General features: G+C 46.0%; 1 protein-coding gene across 1 annotated transcript; it reads left to right on the forward strand.

Moving 5' to 3' along the window:
- Positions 1-10365: 10365 nt before the first annotated feature.
- Positions 10366-18221, forward strand: LOC146191517 (ketimine reductase mu-crystallin). The gene is made up of 8 exons (XM_084599965.1): positions 10366-10629; positions 11598-11745; positions 12010-12072; positions 14176-14277; positions 15436-15628; positions 16252-16373; positions 17838-17922; positions 18052-18221. Exons 1-8 carry the CDS (start codon positions 10460-10462, stop codon positions 18114-18116), a joined length of 948 nt encoding a protein of 315 aa, XP_084456091.1. The 5' UTR covers positions 10366-10459; the 3' UTR covers positions 18117-18221.
- The last annotated feature ends 243 nt before the right edge of the window (positions 18222-18464 follow it).

Below are 18464 nucleotides of genomic sequence, written 5' to 3' on the forward strand. Positions count from 1 at the left end.
TATATAACTCTGAAAGCTTTTTCTGCGGCTCATAAGAAAGGTTAACGGCAGACTTCCACGTTTCTGACGTTGGGCAGACAATGGACAGTGATAAGGTCCACGAGTGAAACGCAGTGTGGGAAACAAGTATAGTTTTGGTTTACTTTACTCAGCGAATAACGGTGAACCAAATCTGTTTCTGTCTTTCTCGTACCACTCCTAGAGATCTGGAGGAAAGGGTACACAACGATGGTGTCTGTCGACCCGGCTGTTGAGCGAACAAACGAGGAGACGGATTTTCCTTATGACTATTTACTTGGGTGGAGCCCACGTACTCTATTTGTTGACAGAATTTTAGGCAACCGCCCAGAGAATCAGAACTAATTGATTGTTGCCGCCCTCGACTAGCACTCGCTTCAGTCAGGCTCGACGAACACAATTAAATGATGTTACAGGCACCGCAGTGCATATCTTTTTGGCGGTTTAGCACGTGTTCGTGACATTGTAATAAAACCTACCGTCTATGCCTTTGAATATTCATGCCGACAGTGGCCAGAAGAGTTAGTTCGCTGCTACGGCGCTGCTGCCCGAGCTATAGCTATAATTAATTAGTAGTTTCTAACGTCTTGGTCCTCAACTGGCTCCCGGAGCACTCAACATTTTTGCACAGACACGCGTCAGTAGATCGTATGCGAGAAAGGACAGCACTCTTCCCTCTCGTGAACACCAGGAACAGAGACGTCGATCGCTGCTGCCTCGGCCTAGCAGGAGACTGCGCTGGGTTGTCGCATTATTCTTGACCCTCATCTGCCTTGACAACACAAGAGATACCGCCTCGAATTTCTCAAATCTATTTTCGCATTGCAGTAGAAATGCCGTGTTCGCGTTTTTTTTTTTTTTTTTTTTTTTTTTTTTTTTTTTTTTTTTTTGCTCCTCTATGAAGGCACCACGCGCGCTTTAAAAACTGCGTTCATGCTCGTTTTTCTGGGCCCGGAGCTGCTCGCAGCGCTCATGCAAAATGTTGATCAATCATTATTTCGCACTTTCGAGAGCACTAAAAAAAATGCTTCCAACTTTTTATTTGTAAGCCCAGGAACCGAAAAATACAAGAGAAAAATGGCTGGGGTTTAATCCTGCTAAACCTAGCTAGATGAAGCGAAATCGTCGTTTTGCTTGGTTTTACTTTGGTTGGGCTTAGGTTTAGACATGTATATGGGCAGGCTTGGTTTTGCAACGCCGAGGCTAGGAGTCGCTCGATGACTCCGTCAACAACAACATGTGATGCTGTATCTGCCGTCAAAGGTCAAGTTAGTCAAGTAGTGGTTCACCATAAGTGGTACCAAATATGGTTAACCTATAGGGCCAAACTGTGACCTCTAGCTCATTGAAGGTCTAGCGATATACCGGGTTGACCTTGAGTGATGCACGGATATAATGAAGCTTTCGCTTCAGAATGAGAATCCGCCCAACCACTGAATCCGCCCAAGCAATTCACATTCGAAAAGGCATTGTAAGGACTGCTTGAATATTGGAGTTCGACGATTACCAAAAAGCATGGAATCAGAAAAGCAGGTGCGAACAAACTCTTATTCACTCTGTTTGATGTGCTTTCAAGCGCGGCAGCACATCACACACGTTCTCACTCTTGATGCAAAGAACAACGACTTCAACTTCAAAGACTGATTTCAGTAAAGTCAATGATAATCATTTATTCACATTTAAAGTGCCCATGAAAAACTTATTACGAAAACTAGAAAACGAGCACGAGCAGTAGGTATCCCATCAATCATCAGCGCAAAACAAACATTTTTAAGCTAACTTTATTAGCCCTGAAGATATAGGCGATTGAAAATGGCGTCCCTTAATTATCTCCGCCTTCAACTCAGCCCACGCCTCCGTGCAAAAAAAGAAAAAACAAAAAGAAGTAAACAAGTCGCGACGGCGTGCCAACACGCCCCGTCCCACCCGATTAACTTAGGAGCGTCCAATGATCGAGTGCGCCGCCCAGCTAGTCCATGCGACGTCCATGCGCGCGGTGCGCGTGGGGATGTGTCGCCCCACTCGGCCGCCAGCGGTCACCAGGAGCACTTTTATTAAATTATTTGTAAATTATACACTCCACGAAAACCTTTCAAATTTGGCTCCGATGCTCATAAGGGCGACCTCTATGAACTTCTTGAATTAGAATATTACCGTAAATAGCATTTTTAAGGTTAGGGCATCACATAAGAGAGGAGGCGACAGCCGTGACGTAATACAACGGTGCATTATTTACGCTTTTTTCAAGCAAATAACTTCGTATATGAGTTGGCGTGCTTCAACCGGCGCGAACAGGAACCAAAAACGACAGTCGACTATTGCATCAATGTGCTCTATACTGGCTGACAAGTGTGATCACGGTGACCTGCGAGACCGACACGTGACCGTTAGAGTCTCCGCGAAAAAAAAAAAAAAAATTGACCGGAGCATAGCCGGAGGTTCGCATCTCTCCGCAAAATTTACTTAGCAACTCCCCTTTCGAGATTAGGCCTTCCGCTAACCATTCCTGTTCTCCTCTCCTTCGGGGCAAGCGTCAAGGGATATGCCTAAAAACCAGTGTGCAATTTTATTCATGATTACATAATTTCAACAGGTAGATTCCTATGCTAAGTACGATTTCGTTACCTTTTCTTTTCCTTTTTATTTTTTTCCAAATTCTAGTTAAACCATCCATATTTATCTGAATACTCAAGTCCTTGAACATAAATATTTACAATCTACAATGCACCCTGGCCAATCCCCCGCCGTGGGTATGTGCCATTTTGTTTGAGGTCATCATCATCATTATCATCATAGCAGTTCGATGCCATTCCCACCCTCGCAAAACCACTCTTCAAGATTCTTCAGAAGGAATCAGCACATCATCAACAACTACTTCAGGATATACGGAAGAAAGCACCATGGTCAAGACGGAAGACACTGCCCTGGCTGCTGTTGCTCGCACGAAGCACTGCAAAGGCAAAAGCACGATACTGACCAGCCCTACGAAGAGGAGCATCTAGTTTTGCAGCTACCCCGGCGGAACGCCTTATCCTCGTCCTTCGTATCCACCTTGACGCGACGCTGAAGCGACATGAGTCCTCAAGATTCCAGAATCCAGAACCGCTCAACTCCTCATCACTGTCGCTAGGTGTCCGTCCCGACACTAAAAATAATCGAGACAGTGAATCCCGCGATTTCGTAAATGGTGAATCAACTGGCAAGGTTTCTGCCACATTTGGTCGAAAAAACAGTCCCTCTTTGTGATCGCCTTAAAAATTAAGTCATCGGAGTGGATGGACTTGAGGACTTATAGGGCCTGATTAGGAAACAACTTTCGTGAGCATCAAATACATCTTGCGTTCAGATAAATGTTTAATATCCAGACTACAGCGTTTTCATCAGTCCATGGTTTGGGTATACATTTCTACAAAGCCAGATGGACATACTCGCCCAATTGCATACTTGTCAAGATCCCCAACACCGGCAGAAACGCGCTGAACCCGGATAGAAAAGGTACTAACATGAACAGCCGAATGCTTAGAAGTATACGTCCGTGGCCTCATCGCAACGTTCCATACAGACCTCCAGCTTTTGGTCGCCCTTTAGGCATCTTTATATGAATCTGCTGCCGCCACGCATAACGCTCTGCAAACGCCCGATGCGCTTCACACACGATGCAGTATGTGCTGCAGAGAGGACCCTTGTCGATACTTTGCAGCTATCGGCATGGCAGGAAGGATACTTACATGAGACGGACACAGTGCCTATAGGCAAAGGGAGCTGTCATCTAACTTCAAAGTTCCGCCCACACACGGGTTAGGAAAGCACAAAACGAAGGCGCAATTTGGGAGCCTCTTCTGTGGTTTTACATAAACGGATCACCCGGAAAAAACTCAAAGTTCCCGCTCCCTCATCATCATTCTGGCAGCACCGAGGAAACGTATCTAAAAAACGTCGGCTGCTTGCTAATTAGAACGTGCTACAGTTCAGTTCAGGCGTTCAGTCGTGTCCGACTCTTCGTGACCCTATGGACCATGTCACGCCACGCTTTCCGGTCTCTCACTATCTTCTTAACATCACATAGCTTCATCTGCAATGCCTCGAGAATGCCATCTAACCATCGCGATCGCTGCCTACCCCTTCTCCGGCGACCCTCAACCTTTCCCAACATCAAATCTTTCTCCAGCGACTCCTCTCTTCTCATCAGATGACCAAAGTAGCTGAGCTTTAACTTTAGAATTTGACCCTCCAATGAGCAGTCAGGGTTTATGGTCGACAATATCGACTGATTTGATCTTCTGGCAGTCCAAGGAACTCTTAAGAGTCTTCGCCAGCACCACAATTCAAACGCGTCAATTCTTCGGCGGTCAGCCTTTTTCACAGTCCAACTCTCGCATCCATACATCACAACTGGAAAGACCATAGCACGGGTTATACGGATCTTGGTTGGCAGACTAATGTCTCTGCTCTTTACTAGGCGGTCAAGGCTAACCATTGCTCTCTTTCCCAGAAGCAGGCGTCTCCTAATTTCATGGCTGCAGTCTCCTTCCGAGGTAATCTTGGCGCCCAAGAACAGAAAATCTGTCACAGCTTCCACTTCTTGTCCATTGATGCTCCAGGACTTGATAGGGCAAGACGCCATGATCTTCGTCTTTTTAATGTTCAGTTTAAGCCCAAACTTCTCACTCTCTTCTTGTACGCGCATCAGAAGTCTCTTGAGATCCAATTCACTTTCTGCCATTAAAGTGGTATCATCCGCATATCTAAGGTTGTTGATGCGTTTTCCAGCGATCTTCACTCCAGCTGAAGACTCGTCCAGACCGGCCTTCCTCATGATGCACTCTGCATATAGGTTAAATAGGCAGGGCGACAGTATGCAGCCTTGCCTCACCCCTTTCTCAATCGGAAACCAATCAGTAAGACCATGCCCAGTTCTGACTGTGGCCTCTTGCCCTTCATAAAGGTTCCTGAGGAGACAGATGAGGTGAATTGGAACTCCCATCTCTTGGAGAGCTTGCCACAATCTGCTGTGAGGGTCAAAAGAACGTGCTACATTATCCCCCCAAACAATGAGAAGGGAAAGGGCACCAAAAAGTGTGGAGCGCTGCACAGCCAGAGCAAAATAGTATTTGCGATGGCCGGGGCTATTCAGTGAACTGTGCCAATTCGTTTCTAACTGTGTAGTGCGTGCTTAAACCCACAATCAAGATGCCCTGAGGAGAAATAATGGTCAGTATGGTGACGACATAGACAACAGCGAGCTTGGGTTCGGTGTCGTGCTGAGACCACACCCTAAGTTCTGTATTGCAGTTGTGTAGATAGATGTAAATAAATTTTGTATATATGTATCTGCAAACTCCGTTGTGGTAAGATTTCGTCTGGAGAGGAGAAGAAAAGAACGTAGCTGCTATTTCGCTCACCTTATATATATTTGGCTTTTTAACTATACGCCATTTAAGGTAAAATTCAGTCTCGACGCTGCTGTATCTTTTTTATTTGTATCTTAGTATAGAGGAAATATATAAAAGGTAGTGAGTGAGCCGTAGGAGTGCATATACGGTCCCTTTAAAATGAACCTGTTCGCTTATATGTTCGAAATAGAACGCGGGCTCTCTTGAACTAAATGCGGCGCGCCAGAGCTCGTCACATTCACTCCGGTAAGTATATGTACCGTTTGCAACAGCTGGCGCCCGTTGCGAGCCCTCTGGGCCGATATGAAGCCGTCACTTTCATCCGAAATGGTTTTATTCCTGCGTGCACCTGTGTGCATCTCTCGTAAATACCGTGTTCGCTCGAGTGTAAGTAGACTATCAGAGAAATAATACAAGTACGACAAAGCGTTTCGATCACCCCGGTCCAATACGACCTCCCTTTCAGCTCTTCAGCTTTGAAGGAGGGTACTACTTCTTTTCTCTTGTATTTCCCTTTGTGTCATTTGTAATAATTATTTCCACGCGAGGTGGCTTAAAACAATGAATAATTTATTAATTAACCACCGATAACGTTACCGATTTAGTTGCATGTTTATTGTATTAATGACGCCAGCAAACCGTGATCTAGCGTACTTTGGTAGCAATGAACCATCAGTGGCTTCGTCGACGCTGAGGGTGCAGATGAGATCAACGTTGATGAGATAAAGGAGCGGCCATCGAGCCTATAAACTAGTGTAAAACACTTCCGTGTGAATTACGCCAATAACGTCTTTTGGTGGTGGTGCTGGGTATGTAAACTATCGGGTGTCGAAAACGAAACGGACTGATAGCCTTGTTACCATTCTGTACTGCGAATTTCAGCGCCAACCATTATTGTTTGTTTGTTTTGTGGAGTTTTCTCAAAGCGACTGAAGCTATGAGAGACGCCATTATCGTGTATGCATACACTGCGGAAATGCATCTGGACAGGTTTATGCGAATATCCGAAAAAAAAAAAATAAATTATCCGATCCCATACAATTCGCTGAACGTATAATACAAGGTCTAAAAAGTTCATGATTACTCGAAATTAGGTGACTCAGTTCGCAAGCGAATAGAATATCCTTCTATTCTATTCGCTGAACGAAAAGAAAAAGTGCGTGTACAAAATTCTTCGAAACAAAACGAGCCCTTTCTCAAGTGTTTGAATAGTTGCCAAGTAAAGGGCACTCAGTTCGAATCGCGGACGAGTTTCTTCCAACGATTCTCAAAAGCAGCTCTCACACAAGTCTCACAGCATGCTGCCGTGGTGAGCCATTGCGGACAGTACAGCGGACAGGTTCATGCGCCGCGACTTCATCCGCGACTTCGGCCACGTGCAGCAAAGCCTGTCTTTTCCCTCGATATCCGAGGTCATCGCCCAAACACCTCGTTGATGTTCTTCTGTTCGTTGTAGCAAAAGGTGGTCGTTTTGTGCGTATGACACGGCAGTCAAAGACCAGTTACATATGTGCCATCAGTGTTGCGTTTCTCATCAGTTACAGCTTATTAGTTCCACGACTTGATTATAGCGGCCCTTCTAGCAGTAATCTGTTTTATATTAGCACAAGCCGCGAATAATCACGAAAATATTCTATTCGCATACCTATCCGTTCTTTCCCTAATCGGTATGGTTTCTGGCTATCGATAAAAATTCCGGCATGAAAAAGCCACCCGGCCGTGGTGGCGCAGTGCACTCGACTACTGTGTCCAACGGGACCGATTCCCGTTCTCGGCGGTCACTATTCGATTGAGGCGAAAAGCAAGGCGCCCGTGTGCTGTGCGATGCCAGCGCACGTTAAAGAAGCCCAGATGGTCGAAATTTTCGGAGCCCTCCACTACGGTGTCTCTCATAGCTTCAGTCACTTTGGGACGTTAAACCCCATAAACCAACCAACAAACACAAGCCTATTACTGCGTTCGATCAACAGGAAATACTATATAGTATTCGATTCGCTAGCAAATCAAGTATTTCATTCGGTTTCAAAACAGCACTATTGAATCGTACGCATTGGTACACAACGAATTAATATTATTTTTTTTTTCCAAACCAAATCGAATACGAATAAGCTTGCTTTGCTACCATATCGAATGCAGTGGTCGGTCAAAAACTGAATGCAATAGTGCGAGAACCGAATAAATTCTTGAATATTCACTACATGCGTGCGGAAGTTAGTAACAATTATGCGTGCAAAACAGCGGAGTGCTAGCGAGGGCGCTTTACGTAGTGGAATTAAAACTGTAACTGATGAAAAACATGCAGGGTTTCATGCATGGGAAGGCAAAGCGTAGGGCAGCAGAAAGTAAGGTGGGAGGTTGATGGAAATTTGAAAGATTGCGAAAATTACGTAGATGCAGCTGGCACAGGACCGGGTATATGAAGGGATATGAGAGAGCCTTTTGCCCTGCAGTGGGTGTAGTCAAGATGATGACGACGACGACGTAAAACGCAAAACCGACCCCCTAAAATGGACAAAACACGTGCGAAACTTCGAAGTACATGGAATTATTTCCTCGGCGCAGCTGTTGCATTAGATTTCACGCTCAACGTTTCTGGGTGCACCTTCCCTCCTCTATTACACTCTCCTCTCTGCGGACCAAAGCGCCAATCTGCCATGATATGGGAACCTGAGGTACCAAGAGCTGTCGCCGTAAAGCATTCCCATTCAACTGGTAGGGAAGTTACCAGTTGAATGGGAATGCTTGAAGGATACGTGCCATCTGCCACATAGAATTACCGAGATTACAGTCAAGCCTCGCAAATATGAACGTTTGGTTCCTTTGCAAAACTTTTTATAAAGCGAATCATCTGCAACAGCGAACCGAAAAGAATATTAAAAAAGAAAAGAGGGCACGCTATGATTAAAGTTTTTTTTTTTTTGTCTTCACGAGCTGGTCAGTGAAGCTGAAATTCAATATTTTTGTGTCTAAAGACAGTTTTGCGGGCATCTTTATGTTTAAAATTATATTGTGCAACCTAACGTGTGCATCGCCACGGTGGTGCGGTCGTCAGGTCTCTCGAGTGCTGTGCCCAAGGATGCGGGAGCGAATCCCGGCCTCGGCGGCCGCTTTTCATCGGTGGAGGAAAGCAAGGCGCCCATGAGCTGTGCGACGTCAGTGCACGTTAAAGAACCGCAGGTGGTCGGAACTTTCGGAGCCCTCCACTATGGCATCTCGCATAGCTTGAATGGCTTTGGGACTTTAAACTCCATAAACCAGAACAAACTTTACGTGTTTATTGATCTCTCTCTCTCTCTCTCTCTCTCTCTATATATATATATATATATATATATATATATATATATATATATATATATATATATATATATATATATATATATATATATAGACTTAAGGTAGGTGACACACGGTAGAAAAAACAACACTTTATTCCGACGTTTCGGCCGGGGTCCGGCCTTTGTCAAGGAATGTAGCATTCCTTGACAAAGGCCGGACCCCGGCCGAAACGTCGGAATAAAGTGTTGTTTTTTCTACCGTGTGTCACCTACCTTAAGTCTATGCCCTACCGGACCCATTGGAGCTTCAACCCCCTTCCTATATATATATATATATATATATATATATATATATATATATATATATATATATATATATATATATATATATATATATATATATAATGTTGGCGTACGTATCATGGATAAATGATGACATGAACTCCCAGTCGGCTGAAAGCGACTAATTTAGCTTTCACCTTTGCACAAGCTGCAGAAGGAGTCGGCTCAAGAACTGCGCACTTTTAAACACGAGACCGCGTCACCACTGGAGTCATTTATTTACACATTTTAATTGCGTTCCTCACCAGGCCTGCAATCAAACTGCAGAAATTGAAACATCTAGGTGGGGAAGTAGCGATTTCATTTATTTCAGTAACGTGCATATTATTTCGGCAAAGATATGTGGCCGCCCGGCAACGCGGCGCTCGCATATTGGTTTGGTTTGGTTTGTGGGATTTAACGTCCCAAAGCGATTCAGGCTATGAGAGACGCCGTAGTGGAGAACTCCGGAAATTTCGACCACCTGGGGTTCTTTAACATGCACTGACATCGCGCAGTACACGGGCACCTTGCTTTTCGCCTCCATATTGACGGAGGCCAAATATAACAGTAGCCATATATGCTGAGGCCGGAACCCAGAACCCTTTTGGTGTGAATAGCGTCGAGTGTCTTCCATGAGGCCGCCGGCAATCCGATTAAGCGTGGTGCACCCCTTTCATCTGCCATACCCCGCGTTATCAAGCTAGTAGGTACAAGTTACATATCCGTGACGTCATGAGAATCGATCGAGGCCATTGACTGCAATGGACCCTTTGATAGCTGCTTCTTGAGCTATTAACTATGATGTGGTTAATTGATTCTTAGCCCTGTATCCAGCGTCGTATAAACAAGGAGTCGAGGTACCATATATCGACACCATGACAATGATCGAATTACACTGCATGGAGCTGCGACGACTCCTGAGCGTATTCTGTGGAATTTTTTACTCCGAAGTTGTAGTTGCACGAAAGTTCTCGCCTTTCGCTTCCACCAAAATGATATAGAGTTCACGACCTTGGGTGCGAGAGCTCCATGGCGCGCTTATCAAACGCTAATCCTCACACTATCCCTACTCCCCACCTGTATCCTGGCGTGCCTGGCTGGAATCTTCACCGAAGGACCAACTAGCCTTGGTACACAGACAGCCGACCTATTGGACGCTTAATTTGAGTTCTGAATAAAGTGCATTACTACTACTACTACTGAGGGTACAGGAGCTCACCTAATACGCGAGCTAATAAGGTATACGCTCGATTGCTCCCGACGTCCCTTCTCTTTCTCCTCTCGTTTCATTTCCACGTGCGCTGACCCGAAGCTTTACCTCCTCTCCCCTCATTCAACTCGCGCTGTGTCAGTGATAACGGGCCCGTGTGTTTATCGCCATACTTCTGGGCTTTCACGCAGCTCAACGGCTGCGAGGGCTGCGAGCGAGCGCAAAGCCGATTTGCCGTCATGTTTCCCTGCACATACTTCGGCGCCGAGCAAGTGAAGCGATGCCTGGAGAGAAACATTCCAGAGCTGGTCCAAGCACTGGAAGAAGGTTTCCGTGACCTCGCCAGAGGTCCCAGAGGTGGCGTCGTCCAACCGCAGAGGAGCATCGTGTCGGTCCAAGATCGCAATGGGTACGTGTTCTTTGGCATTTCTTGACGCTGCACCTGGGCTAAGCAATTTTCCTATGACAAGGGGGAAAAAAGAAACAAGCGCAAATTCGTAACACACACTAGAAAACGCTTAGAACTTCTCAAAGGCGACTGCCGAGCCCTATGTTAGCGAACGATGACAGCAGCGTATACACGCGAGCACCGTGCCTGATTGAGCGATTTCTTTCAGAAGATCAGACGTACTATATCACAATCAACAGTTCAGAAAAGGCAAGTTAGTGCACATTTTTTTTTCTTTCAGTGTATAGTGTCATGCCTAAATTGCACGTCGCGGAGCAGAGTTACGAAAATCTTATTTTCGAGAACACGCGTTCCGTAAGCTTTGTGCACCTCGGAACAACGGATGCGATATGCGTATCCAGTGATGTGCAAAATAATGGCGCAATAAAGCGCGTTGTGTACCACTTTGAAGAAAAGTCATGCAAAGTGAACTTAACTGAAGCAAGCAAAGGCGCTTTTCGATTGAAACACCACAGCACTCAAACGCGGTATATTCAAATTGCGTCTCGGAATGCGGCTGTATGTAGTACATACAGTCGTCACCGGAGCGGTGTGCTGCGGAGCAAACAATGCGGGGTATTCAAAAATACTAACGATAAAATGCAATTTCTGTGCGAAATTTGAGCTGCGAGGATTCCGCGGTTTAGTTGGGAGAAGCATTCTACAGCTGTACGTGTCCCATCGCGGCTTCTCTTCTGTGTCGGGCAGTTGGGAGAAGCATTCTATAGAGCGCCTGTAATTGTGCAACGCTCTGTATACTACGCCATGGGACGGTGTTCCACACAGTACCCCTCACAGATAGGGAGCCGCGAAGGGAACACGTATACTACGCCATGGGACGGCGTTTCGCACAGTACTCAACACAGAAGGAGAGCCGTGAATGGGACACGTATACTACGCCATGGGACGGTGTTTCGCGTGCCGCGCAGGATGCTCCTGTCGATGCCGGCGTACAGTGCGACCGGCCAGGTGCTGGCCACTAAAGTGATCACCTGCTTCCCAGGCAACCGTTCTCCGGTGCCAAGAGTCCAGGGAGTGGTGCTTCTTTTTCACGCCGACACCGGCGCCCTAAAATGTGTAAGTGGTTCATATGTAGTACATCATCTTATTGCGATTTATCGCTTTTAAGCGTTCGACCAACCGACTGCTCTTGCGGAGCTGACGCACAACAAGAATAAGTCAAAGTTCCTAATGGCCTTTTTCACGTGCAGTCGACTATAGACTCGACTAGGTGACTATGGCGATAGTTAGGCACGAACCACTATGCGCGGCCTTCGTAGTCTGCATATACAATTCAAAATCCCTCGCTTTCACCATTATATTAAATTCCTTTCTTTTCAGATAATGGATGCCACAGAGATCACTGCCTATCGCACGGCCGCAGCGTCCGCGGTGGCCACAAAGGTAAAATACTTCTAGCAGTTTCATGCAGTCTATAGACCGTTTTATCATGGGCGCTGCCATTTTGTGTATGTGGCGCCATCTAGCGGCCGAGCTGTGAACAACCGCTATGCTGGTATGTGGGGTCCCATCCGCGGAACGGGCGACAGGTAGCGGAAATCGACATTTTGGAGCTTTCGCGTGCAAATTTTTGCTTTCTGAAAGTACCTAGCTGAAAGAAATAAAAAGTTTTCAGTAGCAGCGAAGCCGTTCGGTCAGAAGTGACAAAAAAGTATGCTCCTGATCAGGTCGGCGAAAAGCTACAAGCCTGATTACAATTAGTGTGTACTTTTATGTGGCACAGAGAGGCGGCGGCTCACCACTGGTAGTGATGGCAGCTTTCGATTTACTTTTTATTCTTAAATGATTTCTACAGACAGCTTACCGTAACAATTTGAGGAAAGAAAGAATGTAGCCGTTTCATGTCCCGTTTAGGAGCAATGCTAATCGCGCTAGATTTGTTGGGTCAACTGATCATTCATATACTCTTTACTGCTTGAGCGGCTACTGCGGAAGTTCCCACACCTCCACTGGGGTTCTATTCTTAAGTATCCATTATCCATTTCGGATCCATTTACTCTACCCTGGCTACTTTTTTTTGGGTGACAATCGGGCAGGGAGTTCAAGCGTCCACTACCAGGCAATCGGAATTCAGCATTGCCTACATGACTCGACCACCTGTTTGCCGTTATGTGCGGGGAGTGGCGATGACTTGTCAACAGCGGAAGCTGCTATCCTGAAATTTCTCTGACTGGGCGTTAGTTGCGTTTGTCTGACGCTGCCGTCATGCTGACATTAAAATACAAGATAAAATGGACAAATGATACCTATGGAATAGGGACCTTAAATTATGTCCCATAATGACCTCATCGAAAGTTGCTTTTGTCAACAATTATATAGTCCATTTTTCGTCGCATGGTTTGCTGACTGCAAGCAATCGCTGCTATTCCTATGATCATATTTCCATTTATTATCGGCAGGAAAATCTTACGAGATGAGTGTTTTCAAAAAAAAAAAATATTTCAGCGCTGTTTCACTAAATAAGTTGACAACCAGTTTATTAGTATATCGTTGTCTTCAAGTGGGACAGGTTCTTTCATACTTGCATTAACCTCAGGTGAATGAATCGAAATAGTTCTTTACCTGGCGGCATCTCGTAAATATTTGCCGCAAGGAATATCACCCGCTTGTTGCCCAAAGTCTGCCGTTGTTGCACGGGTATTCAGTTTTTCCGGTCCCTACTCTACAAACAGTATTCGGAGCTCGCACGAAAGGCTGCCAAAGCGAAACATTTTCGGTTGGCGCTTGAAATTCAGAAGCTGCTCGTCTTCGCCCAATTGAGTGAGTTGCAAGTGGAACAGTGTATAGAGCAACACACGCGCATACCACCGCTGTTAATCTTTTATCTTCTGTTAATCATCTCCTTTTGGTTGTTATTTTTTTGTTAATGCAAACAACTGAGTAAAAAAAATGATTGCGTTAACCGCGGCAGCTCTTAGCAGCTAAATTTCTGCTGCCGGCGGAAATAAAACGATGAAGAAAATGAAGGAAAGAAAGGGGCGAAAGAAGAAAGAACCGGGAAAGAAAGCACATCGCTCCCATCAGCTAATCGGCGTAGATACTTTGCGGCTATTCAAGACACTCTGTGTGCAAAAGACTGCAACGTGTGCCCTTTCTCAACAGAAAGCCCTCCCCGCGCGCGCGTCCCCACATATCAGACAGGAGGAGCCGCGCAGCGCGTTCCGGTTCGAGGCTATTTTCCTCCTCGCCGAGAAATTAGAAGTATAGCTACACACGTCCCAATATGCGTCCCACGTTGATCGCTCTTCGTTCAATGCACGGAACTATGTGAACATTGGGAAATCATCAATGCCTTGCACACTGACATGAATCAAGTCATTGGTCCACGGCGTCGAGAAATTTGGTTTTTAGCTGCCAACTTTATTTTGCTCATAATTTGTTGCACTGCAGACGATTACCAGGATGTTAGTAGGGCATGGTGCGATACGCGTGAAACCGCATATACCGCGAGCATACATCGAATGTTCGCGCGTTTCTGCTCTGCAGTACCTGGCTACTGAGAGTCCGAAGATCCTCGCAGTGCTGGGTTCGGGCACGCAAGCAAAGAGCCATATCCTCGTCATGACCGCGATGTTCCCCTTAGAAGAGGTACGTATTGCACGGCAGCAATTAGTTTTCTTTCTCACTGAAAATTGGTGCTGCTCAGCGCATGCTGTCCTAGAAAAATAGCACAGATACACCACATACTTTTTTCACACTAAGATGAAACAGACGAGGTCGTGCGTATGCCTTTCAAAGGGACAGTGCGCCCGACACGCGCCCGCACCCAAAGAAAACGGCGCGTGCTCAGAGAACTGATAACTGTTTAGTCGAACGACACTTTGCTACGGCGACAATCATTACGCTGCCTGTCAGTGCAGCCGCGGCGAACCACTCACTCCCTCTTTCACAACTCACAATCGCCAAAGTATGTCATGTATAAAGCGATACAAGCCTCGATCGGTGTGCATACTCTCGCCTGAACACATCCATCCACATATTGCTCAACAAACACAAACACAACGAACTGAGGCGTTTATGTAAAAAAGAAAGACGCTATATTTCTGATGTGCTTTGCTCGACGGAGTCGAAACCTTTGTCGCTGATTGGCGGTCACCTCGATCTCCAATGGGTTCTTTACCCAACCTCTACGGGCGGACATATATGCTAGCGCATGCAGAAATCGGTCAGTCTGCATGGTGACCCCTGTTTGTGGGGCCAGCATACGACCTGGTCGGCCAAGGCGCCAGTCGCTTAACCGTCGATATTGCTGGAAATTTTTTTTTTATCGTGGGGGGAGGGGGGGGGGGAGCACTTACCTTCGCGTACACGAACTTTGTTAACTCGCTTAATCACTACAATTCCTTTATAATTGTGCCTTTTTCATCTCATGCATACTCATTAGCATGCAGTCGTAAACTACCACATTATGTGAAAGACCATCATTCATCAAAGCCCTGAACGGGTCCTGCATGGCAGGAATATATATCGTGCCTGACTTGGGATCCAGCGATCCCAGGCTCGATTCCTATCTCACCATTCCACCTCGCAGGAGCTTCTTTTGGCGGCTCCTGCCAAGCTGACCCTGTCACGTGATCTTGTGGCGTCACACAACCCGCCGACCAATCAGACCACGTCACCTGCCAACTGCTACAACCTGTCATGCTCGTAATTTACAACGTCAACACCGGATTTTCTGCAGAACGGGCCCTTTAACGCTGTCCCGTTAACACAGAACGATTGCAATAAACAGGTATCTGTTAACAGGTGCGGATCTGGAACCACCGCGAGTCTTCGGCCATGTCCCTAGTCCACGAGCTGGCCGCGAGCGGTCTCGCTGTGGACTACGAGCCGTGCGCCGAAGAAGCCGTGCGCGACGCCGACGTCGTGGTCACCGCCACGTCTTCTCCCGTGCCCGTGCTGCAGGCCGGTTGGCTCAGGAAGGGGGCGCACGTCAACGGTACGTACTGCATATGCAGGCAGTGTACACACACCCTGATGCAACGCTTGTGGAACAAAGATGAAATTGAAACCCTGCGCCGCCAGGAGCGATTTCAGACCACCAGAAATACTCGTACACATATGGAATGGGCACAAGACAAGTCTTTATCCAGGAGCTCGGAGTAGGCTGTGAAGTATAACGACCGCGTACCCTTCAACTCTCGGATGCACCGGGCTGATTAAATTGGCATACCTTGTGAATAGGGGTGGCAAAGAATAGAAATGATTTTGTTATTAATTTCTTTCTTTCTAAAACATTAACCTTTAATCTGGTTTCCTGCCATTCTTAGCTGTTTTCCTCCTTTGCTCACTGCTCTATGCAGCATTATTTTGATTTCTGTGAAGGTTGGTGCAATCTTTAATAATGCTTTTACAGCGCCAGTACTCCACTTCTAATTTTTCTTATCGCCCATTTTCTACACTTTTCAGGCGGTATGTTTGCACGGTACATAAAAACTTAGCTGTGCTTGTATGTGGATATTACGATGAAACATGTATTTATGACGCAAGTGCTTACTTCGTGCATCTCGTTAACAATGCCTGCCCGCACACTTTGCATTTCTCACGGTCGATCCCGAAAAGCGGTGGGGGCACCCCGACCAGACTGGCACGAGCTGAGTGAGGAGCTGATGCACGAGAGCGTCGTCTACGTGGACAGCATGGAGGGTGCGCGCACAGAGTCCGGTGACGTCATCATATCTGGGGTAAGAGGCATGACGCGAGGGCTCGCCAAGAAGGATAGATAGGCGTGTGATACGGCCAGTTCGATGTGTAACATCTGGCGTACGTCTTGTAATAAATCGCAGCTGACCGATTTATCACAGGACGTATTACACCACCGTCCTCGGAAAGCACGTTCTTTGCTCTCGAGGTAGTTTGGCATCCAAGACCAGTTCGAGCATTAAGTTACCAAACTTTCAAAAGCGCACTTCGTGCAAAATTTTCCCAGAATTTAGCTTGAATCATATAGCCATCGGTTTAGATGTGAAGTCATAACTAGATGGGCTGCACGCCACTATCCTGTGGTTTAATTTCATTTTCTTAAATGTTAAGGCAGCAATACCCATACTATAAAATTAGCGTTAGTGATGTTTTAATTTGCAATTCGAAAATGCGGAAACAGCTGATGTTCAGAAGAATATTTGCGTTTTTTTTATTTTCTTTTGCGAAGTTAAGCGAAATGATATTAATCAAGCCTCACAGTGAAAGGGCATGTTGTTCTTAATTTTCGTTGACTTGCCAGGTGTCTCAGGGAAGCCTGCCACTATCAGCGCTGGCGGACATCAAGACAGGCAAATCACGTTAACCAGTAAACCGGTTAATTAAATTCCAATAGTCACATTTTATTCGTTACAGAAATGAATCTGGTAGCAATGAGTGATTTGGGACGGGCCATTAGTAATAGCCCTGTCCAGTCTTGCGTCTTGAATTTCGAAAACGAGTTTGCCATCAGCTAAGTGGCTCAAAAGTTTCGACCATTTCTCGCGCAATTCGAAAGCCGCGCAACAGCGTTCCTTGTAAAGCGCAATGGCTCTCACCGATGGTCAGCTACAACTTCAAGTAATTGCAGTCAGGTGTGTATTTGCAATAGCTAAAAGTTTAAGTATTAGAATTTAGTTATAGAGCTATACTATCTAACGCGATTCATTTGTTTTCTGATGTCCGTCAACAGTAGTAAAAGTAACCTTTACTTAAGAAAATTAGTGGCGGGATACCCTGAACTACCTGACATATTGTCGCCTTCCGAGGCCAATATTTTCAGTGCTCAATCAAGCGTTTGAGCAACGTTTTCACCTTGGGCCCAAGGTCAGGGTCAGCAAGCCGTCCTGGTATGGGCAGTACTGCCTTTTGCTACCCATGCATGCCTGGGCCATCCGCCATGAATACTAAATAAATTATTATTATTATTATTATTATTATTATTATTATTATCATTATTATTATTATTATTATTATTATTATTATTATTATCGATTGTATTTATATGAATACGATATACTAAGTTTGTTACTGTCACTATTGTGAAGCACAGCATGATATGCTTATCGCGCGATTTTGGAATTTTATGTGGTTTTTGCTTACTTGTGAGTCACGGTGTCATGATGCTGCCGCGCATTATTTCTTTCTCTCTCTTTTTTTTTTAATCATTTGCTGCATTTGCTACACAGGCTGACATTTTTGCCGAGATCGGAGAGGTCGTGTTGGGTACCAAAAAGAACCGGCGAGCCGACACTACCGTCTTCAAGTCACTGGGTGGGTTGGTTACAAAATCGACATTTATAACTATTACTCGGCTCAGCCTTTGTTCGTACTGAGCGTGGCGGACACATGCGAAAGTCTTGCATCCCCCTTCCCTCATTTTTTTTTTCTTTTCTGCCGCAGGCATGGCAATAGAAGACACCATCGCAGCGGACCTTGTGTACCGTCGCTTAATGGGCAACACTTAAATGCTGAATCTACAAATAAAGTGTGTTTCATACAGCGCAGGCAAGTTCACCTAAGCAATACTGGCCATGGCCGACCTGAGCTGCGGCGGCGGAGCGCGCTTTATATAGCATTCGGGACCTGTGCACTGGCTGTGTTTCCTGTGTGTCATTGCGCGATTGGGACGCTGCCGCCTGGCCCTCCTCAGCGGGCTGGTCAAGCCATGACGCCGCGGGCCTACACACACATATGCTTTATGCGTTACTCAATTGTGATCCTTTGTGCAAGGATGGTATTGAATGCGAAAAAGCATAAACACCGACACGACGCGCGCACCACAGAACAGGAAGACAGGATACGGTGAACGCGCT

Source organism: Amblyomma maculatum, chromosome 4 (genome assembly GCF_055883805.1).
Source record: "Amblyomma maculatum isolate TAMU_Amacu chromosome 4, ASM5588380v1, whole genome shotgun sequence".
Taxonomy (NCBI): Eukaryota; Metazoa; Arthropoda; class Arachnida; order Ixodida; family Ixodidae; genus Amblyomma; species Amblyomma maculatum.